This window comes from Saccostrea cucullata, unplaced genomic scaffold (genome assembly GCF_032062105.1).
Source record: "Saccostrea cucullata isolate Sc308-1 unplaced genomic scaffold, CSIRO_AGI_Scuc_v1 ctg28, whole genome shotgun sequence".
In the NCBI taxonomy this organism is placed as follows: domain Eukaryota; kingdom Metazoa; phylum Mollusca; class Bivalvia; order Ostreida; family Ostreidae; genus Saccostrea; species Saccostrea cuccullata.
Window position 1 is genome coordinate 38,651 of NW_026939565.1, and position 19,920 is coordinate 58,570.

Here is a 19,920-nt window from a genome sequence, read left to right on the forward strand (position 1 = left end):
GTATATAGGAATCACCTTGTCCGTCTGTCTGTCCATCTGTCCGTCCGTCTTTCTAGCTGTCTGTCCGTCTGTCTGTGCAATCGTGTCCGGTCCATATCTTTCTTACAGAGGGACATTAGAATCTACTACTCCACACAAAGATTGCCCATGACCGAAGGGTGTGTCATGACCTTGACCCAAGGTCATTTTGGGAACTTCAAGGTCACTGGAAGAAAAATTTCATAATTCGTGTCCAATCTATATCTTTTTTATGGATAAACTTGGTAGGTTCTCATTTCACTTAAAGATTGCCCATGACCCAAGGGCGTGTCTTGACCTTGACCCAAGGTCATTTGTGGAAGTTCAAGGTCACTGGAAGAAAAATTTCATAATTCGTGTCTGGTCCATATCTTTCTTATGGATAAACTTGGTAGGTTCTCATTTCACACAAAGATTGCCCATGACCTAGGGGTGTGTCATGACCTTGACCCAAGGTCATTTGGGGAAGTTCAAGGTCACTGGAAGTAAAAATTCATAATTCATGTCCAATCCATATCTTTCTTATGGATAAACTTGGTAAGTTTTCATTTCACACAAAGATTGCCCATGACCCAAGGGTGTGTCATGACCTTGACCCAAGGTCATTTGTGGAAGTTAAAGGTCACTGGAAGAAAAATTTCATAATTCGTGTCTGGTCCATATCTTTCTTATGGATAAACTTGGTAGGTTCTCTTTTCACACAAAGATTGCCCATGACCTAAGGGTGTGTCATGACCTTGACCCAAGGTCATTTGGGGAAGTTCAATGTCACTGGAAGTAAAAGTCTTAATTTGTGTCCGGTCCATATCTTTCTTATGGATAAACTTGGTAGGTTCTCATTTCACACAGAGATTGCCCATGACCCAAGGGTGTGTCATGACCTTGACCCAAGGTCATTTGGGGAGTTCAAGGTCACTGGAAGTAAAATTCATAATTTGTGTCTGGTCCATATCTTTCTTATGGATAAACTTGGTAGGTTCTCATTTCACACAAAGATTGCCCATGGCCCAAGGGTGTGTCATGACTTTGACCCCAGGTCATTTGGGAAACTTCAAGGTCACTGGAAGAAAAATTTCATAATTCATGTTTGATACATATCTTTATTAAGGAAAAACTTACTTCTGAAAAACCAAGCGGGGGTATTTTGTCCAGTTTGGACAGATCTAGTTTTGCTCAAAATTTGTTGAATGAAAGTAAATTGACTGGGTAAAAAATTTTTATTTTTTTTATCTAGCCTTATTGGTGATGAAAGAGAGTCTTGAATTTCATTAATTCCACTGATCTACGTACTCTTTCACAAGCACAAATCATTTATGAATAAATGATGGAACATATGCTACGTATATGTATTTTTATATTGATTATCTGAGATAAAGAAAAAAAATTCTCTCCCTGTGTCCGACAAAGGGTTCGACTAGACTGGTGTCTGTATGTGTATGTTGAGTCTGTGTTTGGGGACCTTGTCCCCTCCTCTTTTCATCTAAATTGCTAGACCTGCAGGCCTATCTACGATATCATTTTTTAAAAACAATGAAATGACGTGTAAACGGACTCCTAACGTTCACAAACGGAAGCGGTAGTCACAGCAGATTTGGATTTCCACTTTGGGCGCGAACATTTCGGAAAAATATTTTCCGGAAGTCGGACGAAAGCAGTAAAAAAGCAAAATGGAAGGTAAGTTGACTGTTGAGTAGATAGAATGTTCTATCGTTAAAATGATATTGTCCTACGGACCCGGTTTAACGATAGAATTCGTTCCGTGTATTCGTAATGTAGCAGAAAGAAACACGGGCGATAACTCGCATAGTGCATTTACTATGAACAACCTAGAGAGTTCCGAATGTAAACATGGAGGTAATTTGAATCGAGAGAAAAACGTTGAGAAAATGAATTGGATTTTCGTATTTATATGGATTATTTTTTTGGGATAAAAGGCATAAGCAATCTCAAAAAGGTTTGTTATGATTAATTTGCAAGTTATTTTCAGTGCAAATCCGTTTGTATCCTTCAAAATCGTTTCGGTGCGATTCTGCAATTTTTTGCTACATTACGAGTATATGGGTGGTATTCTAACTGTGGTGAGGGCTTGTACCGAGACACAGTTAGATTATTCTAACTAACTGTTGAGTTGCTGAATCTGAATCGTTTTTCGTGATTCTTGCAGAGACCGTTGAATATTCATGTGTTCTTATAGTATATGTACCTTTAAGCAGGGGAATTGAATAAATACACAATATGTTTTGCTGTAATTACATGTTTGTCTTTGTACAGAACCGAGAAGAAATTAATGAGATAAGATCAGAAACGTTAGGGAAAAAAATCGAGATTAACAAATAAAGGCACTATAAATGTTATGCCTTGAAAATCCACAGCTATTTGGGTGAATATTAACAAATATGTATGAACATATTTTTAAAATATCAATTGGTTGACACATATTCGCAAACCATGACCCCCATACCTGTGAGAAAACATGGATAGTAGGGCCTACCATATTCATATGATTTGATTTCTAGCCGTTTCGGCCTGTTTTAAGTTCAGGTTTTAATGGCAGGTTCATCTATAATTACACTATACAGTAAAACTAACACATATATAGGAAATTCATTGATATAGCGAAGTTTTTGCAGGGTCCCCCATAGATAGAACGTTCTATCGTTAAAATGATATTGTCCTACAGACCCGGTTTAACGATAGAATTCGTTCCGTGTATTCGTAATGTAGCAAAAGAAACACGGGCGATAACTCGTACTCAGTGCTTGACTACAAACAATCTAGAGGGTTCCGAATGTAAACATGGCAGGTAAATTTGAAGCGAGAGAAAAACGTTGAGAAAATTAATTGGATTTTCGTATTTATATGGATTATTTTTGGGGATAAAAGGCATAAGCAATCTCAAAAAGGTTTGTTTTGATTAATTTGGTAGTTATTTCCAGTGCAAATCCTTTTATATTCTTCAAAATCGTTTCGGAGCGGATCCGCTCTGATTTGCTACATTGCAAGTATATGGGACGTATTCTAACTGTGGTGAGGGCTTGTACCGAGACACAGTTAGATTATTCTAACTAGGTCCCCCGCAAAATTCTTAACAAATCTTTGTAAAATCTTACAGTGATAACGAATTTACGAATATAGCGAATTGATTTTTATTCCTGTGGAGGTAAAATATAATGAAAGAAGAAGGTACGGTTTTAGCTTTATTGTGCCCTAAAAATGTAATGTCATCAAAAAGTTTTAAAACTAGCTTAAAGACGTACAACACACTGGGGGAGATAACTCTTGCGATTTCAATTGAACGTTTGACGTGACGTCAAATTTAACGTCAAAAATAAAGCGTCAAAACGACGAGTAAAACAATCCCGATGTAAATCAATCATGAAAGAAAACTGGGACATGGCCTTGGCTGTGATTGTGCGAACCATACTCAATCAATAAGTATTTTTAGGTCACCTGAGTAAACTCAGGTGACCTATTGCTATCCGTTTTCGTCCGTCGTCGTCCGTCGTGTGTCGTGTGTCGTGTGTTGTGTGTCGTGTGTCGTGTGTTAACATTTGAACATTTTCAGCTTCTTCTCTGCAACCACTGAACCAATTTCAACCAAATTTGGCACAAAGCATCTATGGGTGAAGGGGAACAAAAATTGTGAATTTCATGATCCCTGCCCCCCTGGGGTCTGAGGGGTGGGGCCAAAACCACTAAAATTAATGCAATCTTTAAAAATCTTCTTCTTTACTCCTGGACATCAAGCAGTCAAACTATTTGCATGATTGTAATCAGCATTGAGTCCTCTGCCAAAATTGTGAAATTCATGGCCCTGGGGTCAGGGGTTCTAGTGCTAGGGCGGGGCTAAATAAGGATATAGTGAAAATGCATTATTTCTTTGAAAATCTTCTTCTCTGCTCCTGGGTATTAAATAAACCAACTAAGTACCTAGTTATGATGAACAAGAGTGCCTCTACCAAAATTGTGAATTTTATGGCCCCAGGGTCAGGGGTTCTGGTGTTAGGGTGGGGCTCTATTGATTATATAGTAAAAATACATGATTTCTTTGAAAATCTTCTCCTCTGCCCCTGGGTATTAAATAAACCAAGTAAGTAAATAATTATGATAAGCAAGAGTGCCTCTACAAAAATTGTGAATTTTATGGCCCCAGGGTCAAGGGTTCTGGTGTGTGTGTGGGGGGGGGGGCTCTATTGATTATATAGTGAAAATATGTGAATTCCTTGAAAATCTTCTTCTCTGCTCCTAGGTATTAAATAAACTAACTAAGTGCATAGTGATGATGAGCAAGAGTGCCTCAACCAAAATTGTTAATTTTATGGCCCCAGGTGCAAGGGTTATGGTGTTGGGGGGGGGGGCTCTATTGATCATATGGTGAAAATACATGAATTCTTTGAAAATCTTCTTCTCTGCTCCAAGGTATTAAATAAACTAAGTAAGTGCATAGTTATGATGAGCAAGAGTGCCTCTACAAAAATTGTGAATTTTATGGCCCCAGCGTCAATGGTTCTGGTGGGGGGGGGGGGGGGGCTTTATTGATTATATAGTGAAAATACATGAATTCTTTCAAAATCTTCTTCTCTGCTCCTAGGTATTAAATAAACTAAGTAAGTGCATAGTTATGATGAGCAAGAATGCCTCTTCTAAAATTATGAATTTCATTGCCCCAGGGTCTGGGGTTCTGGTGTTAGGGTGGGGCTCTATTGATTATATTGTGAAAATACATTGTACATTTAATCTTTGAAAAATTTCTTCTCTGTCTCTGGGTATGAAGCAGATGAACTACCTATATAGTAATGATGAACAAGGGCCCTAATCTTGCAGAATTGTGAATTTCAAGGCCCCAGGGTCAGGGGTGGGGGGGGGCTCTACTTATATACTGAAAATGAATTAATTGTTTGAAATCTGGTCCTTTGTATTTATAAAACATTTATTTACTTTTTGATAGGCAATTTTAAGGGTGCCTTTTAAAAATTTGTGCAACCTAGGGTCAGGGGTGTATGTGAGAGTGTTAGGGGCACTACTGATTATTGATTAATATTACTGATTAGTTGGAGTGCATTTTTGTTCCCCTACCCTGCTTATGGGTATTCAGTAACCAAGCTAAGCAACTGCTAAGTTTATTGTTATGATGATCAATGGTGCCCTTTCAAAATTGTGAATGCCATATAGCATCTGGCTTAAAACATGAATTGAATTCAATACACTGTAACTGGAAAGTTGTTGCATAATGCTCAGGTGACCTATAAGGCCCGTGGGCCTCTTGTTTAATCAACCCGATTAAACTCCGTAAAAAGCCAGACATAAAATACCATCCGTTAATGTTTATTTCATTTCATTTCATATACAATAAATTTTATTTTTGATCAAAGCGCAGCATTTTTTTTTATTCTGAAAATTTTATTTAACATTGCCGAAATTCTCATTATGTACAATTGGCTATATAACATTCCGATTAATGGTCTTCATTACAATTTGTGCATTTACGATTTAAATATTGTTTTTCTTCTTTAATTAAATAAAACAACAATAAATAAACAAAAAACCTTTTTACAATGTAAAGTCGATGTTGTTCTCAGACCCTTACTGATCAAAGAGGAACAACTCTGAAAATGTAGGAGATGTTTATTTTCCTCCCTTTATTCACGGTTTTCCACAGAATCAGATACATTTACAGCAAGACCTGATAAATCCGAGAACTGAATACTATAGACCTCATATACACAATGTAAGTATAGAATTGAAAAGAATTGTTCACTTGTACTGAAATTATCTGCATTTATGAATATCCTATTGCAGCAAATAGTTTGACTTTCTGTCAACAATGTCGGTTCGCATTTCCTCGAATCAAAACAAAACATAGCCTATAAGATTTTAAAAAATATCAAAGTGCGATTTGATATCAATTGAAATAGATGAAGAGTTTAATGTTTGATATTTTGAAGTTAATGTGGACGAATACGGAATTTTCATTTTAACTTTAGAAGCGACGACATTGAAAGAAATGCGTACAATATCATGAGGGGTGTACATCTATGCAAATGTCGATGTATCCCCACGTCCACATACTCTCGTTTGAAATAATGACATGAAAGAAACTACAATTATTCCATTTATATCACAGGAGAGTTGAACATACACCATTTTTTAATGAATAAAATTAAAGAAATAAAATTAAAAATCAACAAATTCAAGTTCAACAAAATTTGAATTCGTATCCAGGTTTCATGTGATATGGAATGCATAAAGCATACTTATATGGACTAAACACTAAAATCCTTCAGTAATTTTTTCCTGATACATATAAAAAGAGTAGTCAATATTTATTCTGCATTCATGAATTTAAAAACTAATGCATACCTCCGGGATTCAAATGACGAAATACCAGTATATTTGCACTGTAAACGACATTTCGTCAAACACTAATATGGTCTGTGACGCAAAAAAGGAAGGGGTGGGGGTGATAGGGTTATTCAAAAATTGCCTAAAAATCTACATTTAAATACGCTTAACATATGAGAACTTTTAAATTTGTAAGTTCATATATTTTTGAAGCAAAAGGAATATTCCAATTTAATTTTTTTAATGTGTATTTGTAGATTCATATAACAAAGTGATCGACCCCCGTCTGAAAGACGCGCTGGAACGTGATTTATTGAGAAAGGGGGAGGGGGTAATTTTCCGCTATCAAATCAAAACTGGTCGTACAAAAATTATACAAAAAATTATGCAGATTATTTTTACCACCAGTTACCTAAAGAAAGTTTTTTACCAAAATTAAACGACAGCTTTTTTCACAAAAAAATTTTGAATTTGAAAAATACGCAATTTTCAAGGCTTAGATAATCCATAGTTTTTCAGTTTAAGGTCTTTAAAAATTATTTTGATGATATGTATATCAAAAAGATAACTATGTTTTTGTGTTAAATGGTTAAAGGAATAAGCCAATGAAATCTGACATTTATATCTAACCTGGCTTTTTTGAAAATCAAGGTTTAAGTAGTTCATTGATTAAAAATTTTCTCTCCTTGTAAACAAGTAAAGGGGGGTAACTTTTGGAATTTCCTGTTCAAAAACCACTCGAACGATTTTGTCCAAAATGTGCATACATGCAGTAGATATAGTTATGTACTAAATATACAAAAATAACGAAAATTAAACGACAGGAATTTTTTGGGGTAGGTGTGTTGTACATCCTTAAATATTAGTAAAGTATATGACTGTGATAAATCAGGAAAGAATATGGCATGAAGGTTTACCATTCTGCAAATATGACGTCATTTATGTAATGTATTTCTCTATTTTAAACAGAAAAAGCCTCAAAATGTCCCTTTTCAAGGGTAATTTTCCTTTAGAAAATAGTGTCCACAGCCATTGCCCACATTAATTTTTTGATATGTTGTGCAAAAGTCGATAAAAAATCACATATATCTCAAAATCTTTGTGAGAGATGCCTGTGGACAATATTATCTGAAAGAAAATTCCTTTGAAAATTGCTGTCGTCTGGAACTCTTTGAGAAAATACGGGAAAATGCACATGTTTATGACGTCACAATTAACATTTAAAAGCACATTTGAGAAAAATGATTTGTATGATTTTTCTGCATTGAATTTCAGTTATTCAGAAACATGAGTTTTCGTCTTTTACACGAGTTTCATTTTTTTTAGAAAATCACAGGGCAAATTTTTTATGGAAATCATACCTTGTTCTTTACTTCTTTTATAACGAATTTTCAAAGATCTCAAAATTTCATAAATTGAACTGACTTTATTTTCATTAAGTATCTGTATACAAAATTCAATTCATATTAAAACTTAAGTTATCCCAGGTATCCAAAGTATGTTTTGTAATAATAATTCCTTTCTAACAAATTTGGTAGTAATACTTGAAGGAAAACATACATATTGCGAATTTGCTATATATAGTTATAAAAATTAGTGATATGGATATAACCAATTACAGATATAGAGTAGGGCTGGGTAATAATATCGATATTTCAATATATTGCGATACAATGACAAAAAATATCGTATCGCAATACGATTTTGTAATATCGATATATTGGCAATATGCTTAGATTAAGGAATGTTGTTATTAAATATAGAAATGGACTTATGAAAGTTTGTTATTTAGCCAAACAGGAAGACAGAAGTTGTTTTGTGGGAACATTTCAGAGCATAACTTAGATGAAATCAACAAGATTTTTTTTCCGTATTTGCTACTTATCATAGTTATGTACATTCTGCATGTAAATTACAGTAAATTTAGTAAGAAAATGCCATTTAAATTACATTGAACATATTGCAATACATATCGCAATACAGTTAAAAATATCGCAATATATCGCAATACAAAATCTCGGGCCAATACCCAGCCCTAATATAGGGAATTAAATCCACAGGTCCCCAGGTTTTTGCTATAGCCAAGTTTTACTGTATGTTTTGTGTACTCTGTATAATTTTACATTTGTCATCTCTTAGGGACAGTGTGGTGTTGGTCTATGAGGGGTCACTTCTGTATATGCCTTGTAGTCCTAAACTGTTTGTCTCCAAGTTACAAATTATTCTGATTAGTTTATTTTTTTGGCTGAGTCTGCATTTGATTTCATTTGAGTTTGTACAGGCAATGAATTTGAAAAGGTTTTTAAAATGCATTTCCATTCATGTCACGAGAAAAATCCTCATATTTCTATTTCATGATTGATGTATTTTTTTGTTGTCTCAGCATACAAGCATTGCAAACACCTAAAAATCTAACATGATCTGAAAATATTTAGTCTTATCTACCTATCATTCATTAAAAATTAACAAAGGATTAAAAATTACCTAGATATACATAATGTCATATTGATTAGGTCTCTTCCTCACTTTACAATCTTGTGCAAACCTGTGCCATTTAAGGGGCCCCCATTTAAGCAAAGCTTTAATTTTATTGTTTGGAGTTAGTTTATGTTTAATTTTGAACTCAACTAAAAATTTTCATCCAACAAGGGTAATGGGAAAAGATGACTGCTTTTGCTCTGCTGGATTATTTATTTTCACACAACTTATTTATAATAATATACCATTGTGAAGTAAAGTATACATGTACATTCAGAATGATAAGTGTCAGACAAAGGTGTTCTAGTTTGTCAAGGGAAGATTGATCTTAATTGATTCTCTGTACAAGTGTTATTTGGGCAAATATCTTGCTACTCCAATTTGAAGAAGACTAGGATCTCTTTTTAATCAGATATTACACAGAAATTCAGTCATCAAAAGAAAAAAATTAATGTCCGCATCCCTACAAAGTATGTTTCAGGTTCAAAGATAAGCCCACAATGGTGATTTTCATTCTAACTACCATTAGTCCTGACGTTCCTGTTTGAGGATTGTTGCTTCAGGAGTTATTTATGATCTCCAAGTATTTATTTTTGCAAGTTTGACATCTGAAAATTTGCAATAATTGCTTAAAGTTGTCAAATTTTATGATTCTCATTGTCAAAGTCAGAAGCACATGATAAATGCATGCAATAACTGTGGTTGTATATAGTGCTGATTGGATAAAAATTGGATTAGCAAATTAAAATTCTTTTCCTTTGTGGAAAATTTCTTGGTGTGATCAAATTTGGCTTAATTACATTTAGGAGCAGGTTGAATGGAATTATGAACTGTTGATTTCGATTTTAAAGGAGACTTTTTTCTCTGTTAAACTTAAAAGGTTGTGTAAAATGGATCACTAGTTTGACCCAGCAGTGCAAGTTTGGAATTCCAGATTATATAGATTTCTTATCCATGCAGTTACACGGCTTATTCTATTAACACGCAATTGAACAGGTTACAGCACTAGATATATTAAAAGTGATTAGTCCAATATGACTTTTAATCCTGTAATGTACTGATTTAAATACCAGGGAAGGGGTGATTAGGAATTGTTAGGTCAGTTTATATAGCTGCTGGCGGTCTTATCTGTGTGTATTGCCAGATTGGAGAGACATTTTTGTGTCATGCTTGATAAGCCAAGTGTGAAGGGGATAAAGAGAAATATGTAATCTAATGTTATGGATGGATTTATCAATGGACAGGGCTAGGTAAATTTGCAGTATAGCTTTGGGTAAGAATGTGTAATTTTCAGATTTGAAATTTTATTTGATGTGTTGTAAATTAATATCTTATTGGAGTCAGCATTAATTAAGAAATTATGATTACACTTTTGTCAACCTGACCATGAAAATCTGATCTAAAAATTTTATACTGCGGTATGAAACATTTTGGAACAAAATGTACATCTACATGTCTGTGATAAAGAATATACCTTTTTATGAAATGTTTGTTGCTTAACATCCTTCTTTTCTTAAGAATTTTTCACTCATTTGGAGACCCCACCACTTGCTGGTGGAGAGCTGCACATTTTGAGCATGCAGTGAGGGATCTTTTTCCTGTCAGCGTCTACTAAGATTCAGGATTTTGGTTTTTATGGTCTCATCCAAAGAACTGGTTTCTGCATCCCACAATGGGATTTGAACCCGCAACATAAGGTTCAACTCCTTACTTTGCAACTCTAGAGCAGAAGCTCTTGGTAACCACTGCACCATGCAGGCAACTTTCAAGAGAAGTATATCTGACATGGTTATGAAATAAATAAATTAAACATTTTGGAACATGCTGCTGATGCCCTAATCAATATGAGAATATTTTTAAAGAGTACATAACATTCCACACATTGTTTAGTTGCATAAGAAATAAGGGGTAGGCAAAAAAGAATAATTTATTTTTTGGTTTGCTTTAATTAATACCTAATTTCGGTATAGGCATAACTTGTGTTTTTCTTTTATGGAATATAATATATTCCACTTCTTCAATTGTGTACCACCCATGTGTGTTCAGTAGACATTTAAAATGTTAATTCTGAGTACCTAAAGTAGCTGTATGCATAATTTTCCATAGCATCTATGGTATGTTTTGGCACATGGTGTACATTCCTAATTAAGATAAATGGAGAAATGATAGAGTTGTGTCCCTTGTTAGAGCTCTGGGCAGTGTGGTGATTGATCACTAGACTGTGTTGTCACTACACTGTACAGAAGTGTCGGGAGATTGTTTAAGGTTGTCTGTGTGTGTACAAGGTCTACCACAGTGTAATTACTGGAGGTAAGAGTGGTTCATTAAGACGAATGAACAGTTTACTCAATTTGAATGTGACATACCCGGAAACTAGGGTTTTTTTTGCAAAACATCAATGTGTGAAGATCTCTAAAATTTAGTCAGTTAACAACTAAGAAGATGTGCAAGTCATAAATTTTTATTATGAACATTAATTGCCACTATATTTTTTTTAGAAAGAGAAAAATTATTTTAACTATCTGAATTTTAACATGTGAATGTTTTCGGAGCATGATGTTGCAGGAAATACCAGAAATTTAATTTCATTGTTTCCTGATTTGCCTCAGGTGCATATGAACAAACTACATCATATTTGCTCTTATTTCAACCAATCAATACAAACTAGAGATTTTTATCAGAAACTTCTGGTTTCATGTCTATTTGTTTTTTATCTTTTAAAAAAATTGTCTTGTAATTTTGTTCTTTTTAAATGTGATGAATGCTAGCAGGACACAAGGACACAATTAAATCCTCTGGGTTAATTTGGCCTCTTTTTGAATGTTCTCAAAACTCTAATATTGCTTTCTTTAGTTATTTCTTTGTCATGAATTATTTAAACACAGTCATAAGATTTAGAGATAGCACAGACTTTCATTTCCTTACTTTCTACCTTAATTAAATCATGAAAATCAGTCTTCAGGGTCTACAAATCTATATAAAGATTCCAGTCTATGTATCTGTCAATCACATCTTAATAAGACTGCATAAACTTTCTAAATCCTAGAAAATATCCTGAGATATAATTTATATTTTTTGTATAATAACTATTCATGATTACACAATTCAGCATAAAATGAAATTGGATTTTGCCTGCAGACCAATGTAATTTTGTCTCTTTACAGGTTTAAGAGAGATGTCTTGAATGCTTCCGATCCGAGGAGAAAATCCACATGTCGTGGTCATTAGTATGCTGTTATGTCACAGAGTACCTCACCTGACCAGGTAAGACAGGTAAAAATTACAGGTGTGTCTCCAGGTTACATAGCATGGTAAAAACATGAACACTTTGAAATATTGTCTGGTAGATTAACCTGGAGATTAATGTTGAAATCTCCACTGTAGGTTATATACATACATACTATAGTACTAAAGAAAGATCTTGTATATTCAGTATATAATTTAAGTATGATTTAGTAAAGCAGTATTAACAAACAGAATAGAGACTTCATATTCAGTGTAAAATATAAGATAAAATAGTATAAATACAATTGTTTTCGCAAAAATATGCTTGAAATTACATATATTCCATGAAATGTTTGAAAAATTGAAAATTAAAATTTTATAAATCATAAATGAGTGTCTTGGTTCTCCTAGGGACACAATTTAGCAATAGTCAACTAAAGATTTATTCAGAAGGATTAAATTCTGTAATTACACTTACTCTCTAATTGTGCAATGGTTAGAAAGAAAAATGTCAGGATTTCTGTTAATTCAATAAATCAATATTACCGGTACCAAATTTAAATAGTGTAGATTTTAACATATCATTTCTATTTCCTTTGCAAACTACTGGCAAATAAAAGGTTTCTCTGTGAAATATTTGCTGGAAGGCGTATTATATAGGGACTACGTAAATATTGACTGAGAGCAATACTCTATAGTTATCTTACAGGAATCCCCCTAGATCTATGTCCTATCGTTTTATCTAACACTCTGTGTGGGGCCTTCTGTTTATATGGCATCAGATGTACCTGTTCTGTTGGAGTCTAGTCATTGGATATTAATGTGTCAAAGTGGTCTAAGATATTTGCATTAATTGAGATGCAAAAACTACAGTAATTTTTATTTATGGAGCTTTAAAATACTGTACTGAATTCTGATGTTGGGATTTAAAAATTAAATATACAGTGTACATTTATAATAATGGAGCTATCTGAATATTAAAGGATGGATGTTAAGGTTTGTATTTGTAATTATTTAATTATTCTTCATCACATAATCAGTGAAAAATATTTTAACTTAATGGATGGAATGTTTCACTTTGCTATTAAAAAGTTTGATTTTAAAAATGTCAAGAACTTTTTGCAAGCAATTTAAAAGTAAGTGTCAACAGATACTTTCAACTGACGAAAATCGATATAAAATTGAAAGCTAACTTAGAGCAAGGTCAGATTTTGAATTAAAAAATTCCATTCCTAATCCAAGAGTCCTTTAAATCAGATGTAAAACTAATTTATTTTTCTACATTGATATAACAGATAAGTATGTGTCAACTGCAAAAAGATCTAGAACAAGACAGAATATTTCTACTTGAAAATCTCAAGTGTGTCATGTACAGTACATTAAACACTGATAAACAGTTTATATCTTTACATTTGTACACCGATTGTCCATAAAGTTTTTATGGCCCATTTTAGCTCATTAATGTTGAAGACTGGTATTCTGATGTTTTAAGTGTATACTAAAAATTATCTGGTGTATCAAACATTACAAGATAGATTTACGATGCTAAAACTGATTTTCAGATCCATGTAGATCTTTTAACACACTGACACCTATCAGGCACATCTGTCAGCATATCAAATGCAATAGGAAACTGCGGAAGGATTCTTCTTTTGAAGTTTGCTCTCCTCATCTCTACAAAGGTTGTTAATAGGAAATATCCTGAGAGTTTGTGTTGGTGGAATCTGTCTGTACAAACATTTCAGTGACAGGTATATATTGTTTTGCCTGTCTGTGTGGGTCATAGCCCAGTTACTATGGAGTTTGATATACATCTGACTATAAATAGAATGGTCGACCCTCTGTTGTCTCATCAATGCACTCTAAATCTATGACAGACATGGGGAGAAACATGCATTAATGGCTTAATTAAATGAATTTGTACCATTGTCGAGTGGTGTCATGTATTTGTTGTTGAAATGACCAAGTGCATGCTCTGACATTATTGACATGATTTAATGCACTGACAGCTTAGTCAACAGATTTTATTCCATTTGTTCAATAGTGGTTGGCATTACTTCAGTGATTTTGAAAATGAAAGACAAAAAGAGCAGGAAGCATGAAAAAGCATTCATGACTGGTCTTTAATTCATACACTGTAAAACAATATAAACTTCACTTTTGTTTTCTCAATTGCAGTATTTACCAAGGTAAACATGCTTAAACAAATATCTGCATAGTTTTTAAGCAATGCGTATATCATTTACCAGAAAGGTTTGGTCAAACAAAAAAAATGATTTTCCAATCATTAAACATGCAAAAGGATGATATTTCTTTCACTAAACACAGAAATCCCAAGATATCTAAAATCCTGTGAAATGTTCAGTGCAATTACATCACCAGCAAGAGAAGAGGTTGTCATTACACCATATGATTTGCCTTTCAACCATGGTTTAACTTATATGCTGGAAGTTATCTGAAAACCAAAAAACTTCGTGAGCTAGAGAAAACATTTACAAAGGAAACTTTTTATGGAATACTGTTGTGATAAATGAAGCATTAGTTTATACTGAGGAACTCAATGGCTAATGTACCTGTGGCCCTGATAGAGGCTGTGAACAGTGCCCTCCAAGAGGGGAAGTCCCTAACCTGGAGGATCCACGGAGGGGAGGATAAGATCATGATGAACATCATGTGGACTCGGACCTCCGTCAAAAAATCCCTCACCGTTAGACCAGTCAAACCACTGACAGTGGTATGGCATTATGTTGACTAGAACTGCAATACGATGTGAAAGCCTTATGTCTGTTTAAGATTAAGATATTTCAAAAGTGGAAGTGAATGCTTACAAATGCTTGGCAATGTCCATTGAGGATGTGTTATTTAATGATATACTTAAATGAAAATGCACTTAGCTAAAATAATTTCATTCCTTTTTTTCCAGGCGTCTTCTTCCACTGACTCTAAGTCTGATGATAGCTTTAGTATAAAGGATCCTTCCACTGTTTCTGTTCCTAAAGAAGGGCGTCGCCAGCTTCCACCAATACCCAGTCCCGACACACAGCTAGCCATGGCATCAGAAATTAAACAGAGGCAGAATGCCATGCCAAAAAGTGGTGGATCTAATGGGCATGGACAGCTGTTTACTGAGTACAAACTTATGGCTGAATAGTAAGTGTACTTCTGAAATGCCATCTATTAAAAAAGTAAACAATTTCCTGGGACTGAAAATTAAATATGCTTATGAATTTGTTTTTATCTACCAATCAAATATGCATATTATATATGGCTAGGTATTTGATTCTAGTTTCTAGTATTTTGTGTACGTTATTTATACGTCTTTTACAGTAATTTGCTGATGTCACACAAAGTTCCTGGCTGCTATGCCATACCCTCTGCCTTGACACCACTGAGTAAATATTCACATTTTAATTTGTAACGTTACAACTTAATATTATTCTTCAGTATTAATGATGTACTGGTGTACGGTATATTAATGGAGGATAAATATTGTTAATAAGTGTAATTATGGAGAAAAATTTTTGGTCACTATATACAAATTGTTAACTTTACAAACATACCTGTATTTAGGATGACAAATGATATCTATAAATATTCTGTATTCATTATACTTTTCACTTTCAGTTTGGCATGGGGTGTTGTTCATCAGGCAGGGAATGTATCAAGAAGGGGTTTTTAGATTTATTCTGACCATTCCTGAGAATTTCCCTGATGGAGATTGTCCTGTAAGTTTTTCAACACCGTGGGAGCAATGTTTTCCCTTTTACTATTCTTCTGGCCTGCTTAGTCTTGATTTATATAAAGTGTATTGGTATTAAATCTGTTTAAACAGTCTGTTGGAAAAATGATAAATTCACAGACAAGTATACAATATATAAATATTAAATATTTTTTTTTCAGCTTAGCATATTTTTTTTATACAAATTAAAACTATACCTATGTGATATGTGATTGTTTTCATTTCTAACTTTTCAGAGTCTAGTCTTTTCATTCCCAGTCTTTCATCCTTTAGTGGACCTAACCACTGGAGAGTTGGATGTCAAACGAGCATTTCCCAAGTGGAGGTAACTCATTTGTTACAGAGAGCTCAGTACCCACATTATGAATTTTATTTTAGAATGAAAATCAACACTTTTGAGAACATATGGAGATTTTGAGGTTTTGGAACATTTCATTATGTATCTCAATGTTCCTTAAAGAATTGTGGGTTCCAAAAATTATATATAATTTATTATATTTTTTCTTTCAGAAAAAGTACAAACCATATATGGCAGGTCCTGCTTTATGCACGTCGCATTTTCTACAAAATAGATACCAAACTTCCCTGGAACAAAGAAGCTGCCTCACTGTATGTATCAGTGTGGGTGAGAAATGATCTGTGTGGTTATAGTGAAGATAGAATATGATTTATGTGTATTTATAATATGTATGTATATTCTTGTCAAAATGCTCCTATTTTTTTCAAACTGGAAAGATACCATTTTGAATAAATAAATCAGTTACCACTACATAATTTGGGAAGTAAACTAGTCCCCTATTACAATGATAAAAAATTATCATTATGATAAAAATTAGCCACCCTTTTCGTATTGTCACTATTGATGCTAGGAGAAAGGGGAGGAGGGATTTGTGTGTGTGTGGAGGGGGTGGGGGTGGGGGTTGGGGTATCAGGATTAGTAATATAAGAATGAGTGAAAGAGCTGCTGTGTGATTCTTGTAACTGTAAAGGGTACATGTTAATTTTAAGGTATGACAATGAGCCAGATGCCTTTCGAAAAGAAGTCTTGAAAACGGTGAATACCAGTAAAGAGAAAATAGAGGAACCAGTTAAATCAGATGACCCACATATACTCAGGTATAGCAGCAAAAGTTTAAAAAGACAATTTGGATCTCACACACTGATAACAGTAAATGGTAAAAGATACAAGCTAATTTTCTTTAGTCTCTTGAAAATTTGTCCATTCAGTTGCTTGTTGGTTATCAGATGTAAATTGCATACAAGTAGATTCTTGGTTAACACCTCATGTGTTACATTGAATCAAAATTTTAATCCTTGAAATAAAAAAAATATTTTTATTTTTGATGTTTGTGTTAAAGGTACACATTGTATTCTTAATGACAAAAGAAATACGACCTATTTCATGTCTAAGTAATCTTGTAGGTTCACTCCTCTTGACCCAAGTGTTCATGAAGAAGTTCGAAAGCAGATGATGAGTATGCAGGTAAATTGCACAGGTAATCTTGGCTTGGTGTGTGGTCTGTTAACACCTACCTTTTTACTTACTTCTTACTTACAATTAGAATCTAATGATATTTTTCTGTGCTTTAACCTATGTATATTATATGTGTTTACAATAATATTATATGTAATCTGTATAGTATGTAATTGTATCTTAGACTGACTTTTTTATATGCACTTTGTAGATTTTTTTGTAGCAAAAACATACTTTTACATATATTTGCACCCATTCTTGATTATCAATTTATGTTTTTCTCTGTCCATATTTTATGCTTATAAATATCTTTGCTTGATAATTTGTATGAATTGTTTGAAAAACTTAACTGTAAATTGACTGCATTAGAATTTCTCCATCAAATCCACTGTCAAAAAGCAGAGTGTCTACTTTTAAGGAATATTGGTTTGTGACTTGCATGCATATGGGAAGAGATTTAGATTTGCATGCAATGCTAGAAACGTTGGTTGCTATTATGGTAATTAGGATTTAAAGACCCCTCCCCTACCAGTAGATTTGCAAAACATTTCTCGAATGACCTGGAAGCAGAGAGCTGCAGTATAAAATTCTTTTGATAAAAATTTTGATTTAAATTACTGAAATTAAGAAAAAGTTATATACATTGATTATAATGCTTTCTACTTTGAAAAAGAAAAAGAGTTTGTTAAAAACAAAAGAGCTTTTATCAGTGATCATGTATATTATCAATACTTTTTTAGTTGTTGAAATCTTTATACTCATAGTAATGAAAGAGGAATGCATGTACTTTGCTGAATACTGTATCAGTTAATTTACAAGAGTGTACTATGATAAAATAATGCCAGTTATTAATTATAAAATTTTTCCATTCATCAGGTCAGCCAAAGTGACCCAGGGGGAGTTAAGCCAGGTCTGTCATGGATGAAACCAGGAAGTGTTCAGATTTTCACCAGAGAAGATTCTGCCTTAGCATAATTTGACCTTGTTTCCTTTTGTCTTGGTGGAAGCGGACTCTTAAACAGAGTGAATGTGATTTCTAAGAATCATGCAAAATTCCTAACTCTTGGTGTGGGTTGAGCCATATATTCATCCCAAAATGGTGCTCATTGCGTTTGTTTGTTTGTTTTCTTTGTCAATGAAACACACGCACAGTTGAAAATGGATATTTAATGGAATGTTTTATTGATATAGTGAAGCACTTACCATGAAAATAATCTATGCATGTATATCTCTGTATTTTCATGTTAACAATTCATTTTTTTTTTTTAAAGAAAATATTTTAATATTTTTCTTTGACAAACTGGAGATAGTAATTTATCAAACTTTTATTTTTTGAATTAATTTTGTTTCAAAAATGTGTATTTTTCAGATTATTATAAACTTGATAAATATACTGTTTTAATTACAGTGAGAATATGTATTATTATTAAAGCATTCACAGTATATATTTTTAATTTTCTGTCTTTCATATACATGTATTTGAAAAAATTGATAAAAAAATTAAAAAAGATTTAGATGAAAAGATTTCTGTGCAATTGTGTATGGTATTTTCCATTAAAATTGATATTATAGACTTGTAATAATAAATCCCTGAAGATTTGCAGGCTGTACATGTATTTATATGTTGTGTGTTTTCTGTCTCTATAAATCTTATTTTCTTGGGTGATCTGTGTTGAAGCAATGTCATCTGGTGAGAGGACAAAACCATACACAGTTCTGTGCCAAACCTACGTTGTTTTTTTTTTCTTTGCACATAGCAAGGAACTTCAAAGAGATGAAATGCTATGACTTAAAATCATTAATATATCATTAATAACTTAATATTTTGTTCTCTGCAAATGGGATTGTGTATATGTTAACTAAGTATTTTCTTGTTACATTGTACTTGTAATATTAATTTTGTCACTCTCATCTGAAATGTTGTGCATGTGTATTTTACTCAGTATGGTACTTTATTGAAACATATCATATGGTTGTATTATCACTGAATAAGTTTTTATGAAAATCAAAACAATAAAATTGATATATTTATATAATTTACACCTTGTTTACTCAGACTGGAAAGGACACAGTTCTTAATTCTTCATTTCCATTTTGTAATTTTATATCAGCAAGCATCCTGAGAATATTACATTACTTATCCCCTAGTGGCAAATGCAATGCAAATTTAAGACAAGAATTATTATGTTGGTATACTTTTGCAAGTGAAAATTCAAAGGCAAAATGGAAGATGTATTACTATTTCTGAAGTTCGTATATTCATTGTGCTGCAAGAAACGTTATGTATGTGATTGAAAGAAAGGTATTGTTATTAAAAGTCATGGGATTATTACCAACAATTGCAGTATAGTGTTGTAGGGTAATCTGTACTCTGTTAGAAGTTACTAGTATCCTTTTCGCTAATCATGTGTGGTAATTATTCACGGTAAATAATGTAACTGAATTAAAAATAAGAATATTCCCTTCCCTGGAAATATGAATAAATAAAAAAGTGTAATGAATTGATTTTAAAATGCTGAAATAGTTTTAAAAAAGAAACAATTTTAAAGTAGCTTGTGTTTGCAATATTAAAAAAATCTTATTGTCTTCAAGATTTCATAAGCCACGTAACTCCTGAGACTTGATAATAATAAAGAAAATAGTG

General features: G+C 33.1%; 1 protein-coding gene across 3 annotated transcripts; it reads left to right on the forward strand.

Moving 5' to 3' along the window:
• Nucleotides 1–1,670: 1,670 nt before the first annotated feature.
• On the forward strand, nt 1,671–19,282 carry LOC134253259 (AKT-interacting protein-like). 3 transcript variants are annotated; one of them, XM_062735771.1, is made up of 10 exons: nt 1,671–1,692; nt 12,003–12,102; nt 14,987–15,213; nt 15,391–15,455; nt 15,688–15,788; nt 16,039–16,127; nt 16,313–16,411; nt 16,811–16,918; nt 17,225–17,285; nt 18,153–19,279. In XM_062735771.1, exons 2-10 carry the CDS (start codon nt 12,076–12,078, stop codon nt 18,249–18,251), a joined length of 876 nt encoding a protein of 291 aa, XP_062591755.1. In that variant the 5' UTR covers nt 1,671–1,692; nt 12,003–12,075; the 3' UTR covers nt 18,252–19,279. The 3 variants fall into 3 exon arrangements, with proteins under 3 accessions (XP_062591755.1, XP_062591754.1, XP_062591756.1); XM_062735770.1 differs by lacking the exon at nt 1,671–1,692 and adding an exon at nt 9,902–10,111; XM_062735772.1 differs by lacking the exons at nt 1,671–1,692; nt 12,003–12,102 and adding an exon at nt 14,609–14,797 and having other exon boundaries at nt 18,153–19,282.
• Nucleotides 19,283–19,920: the final 638 nt, after the last annotated feature.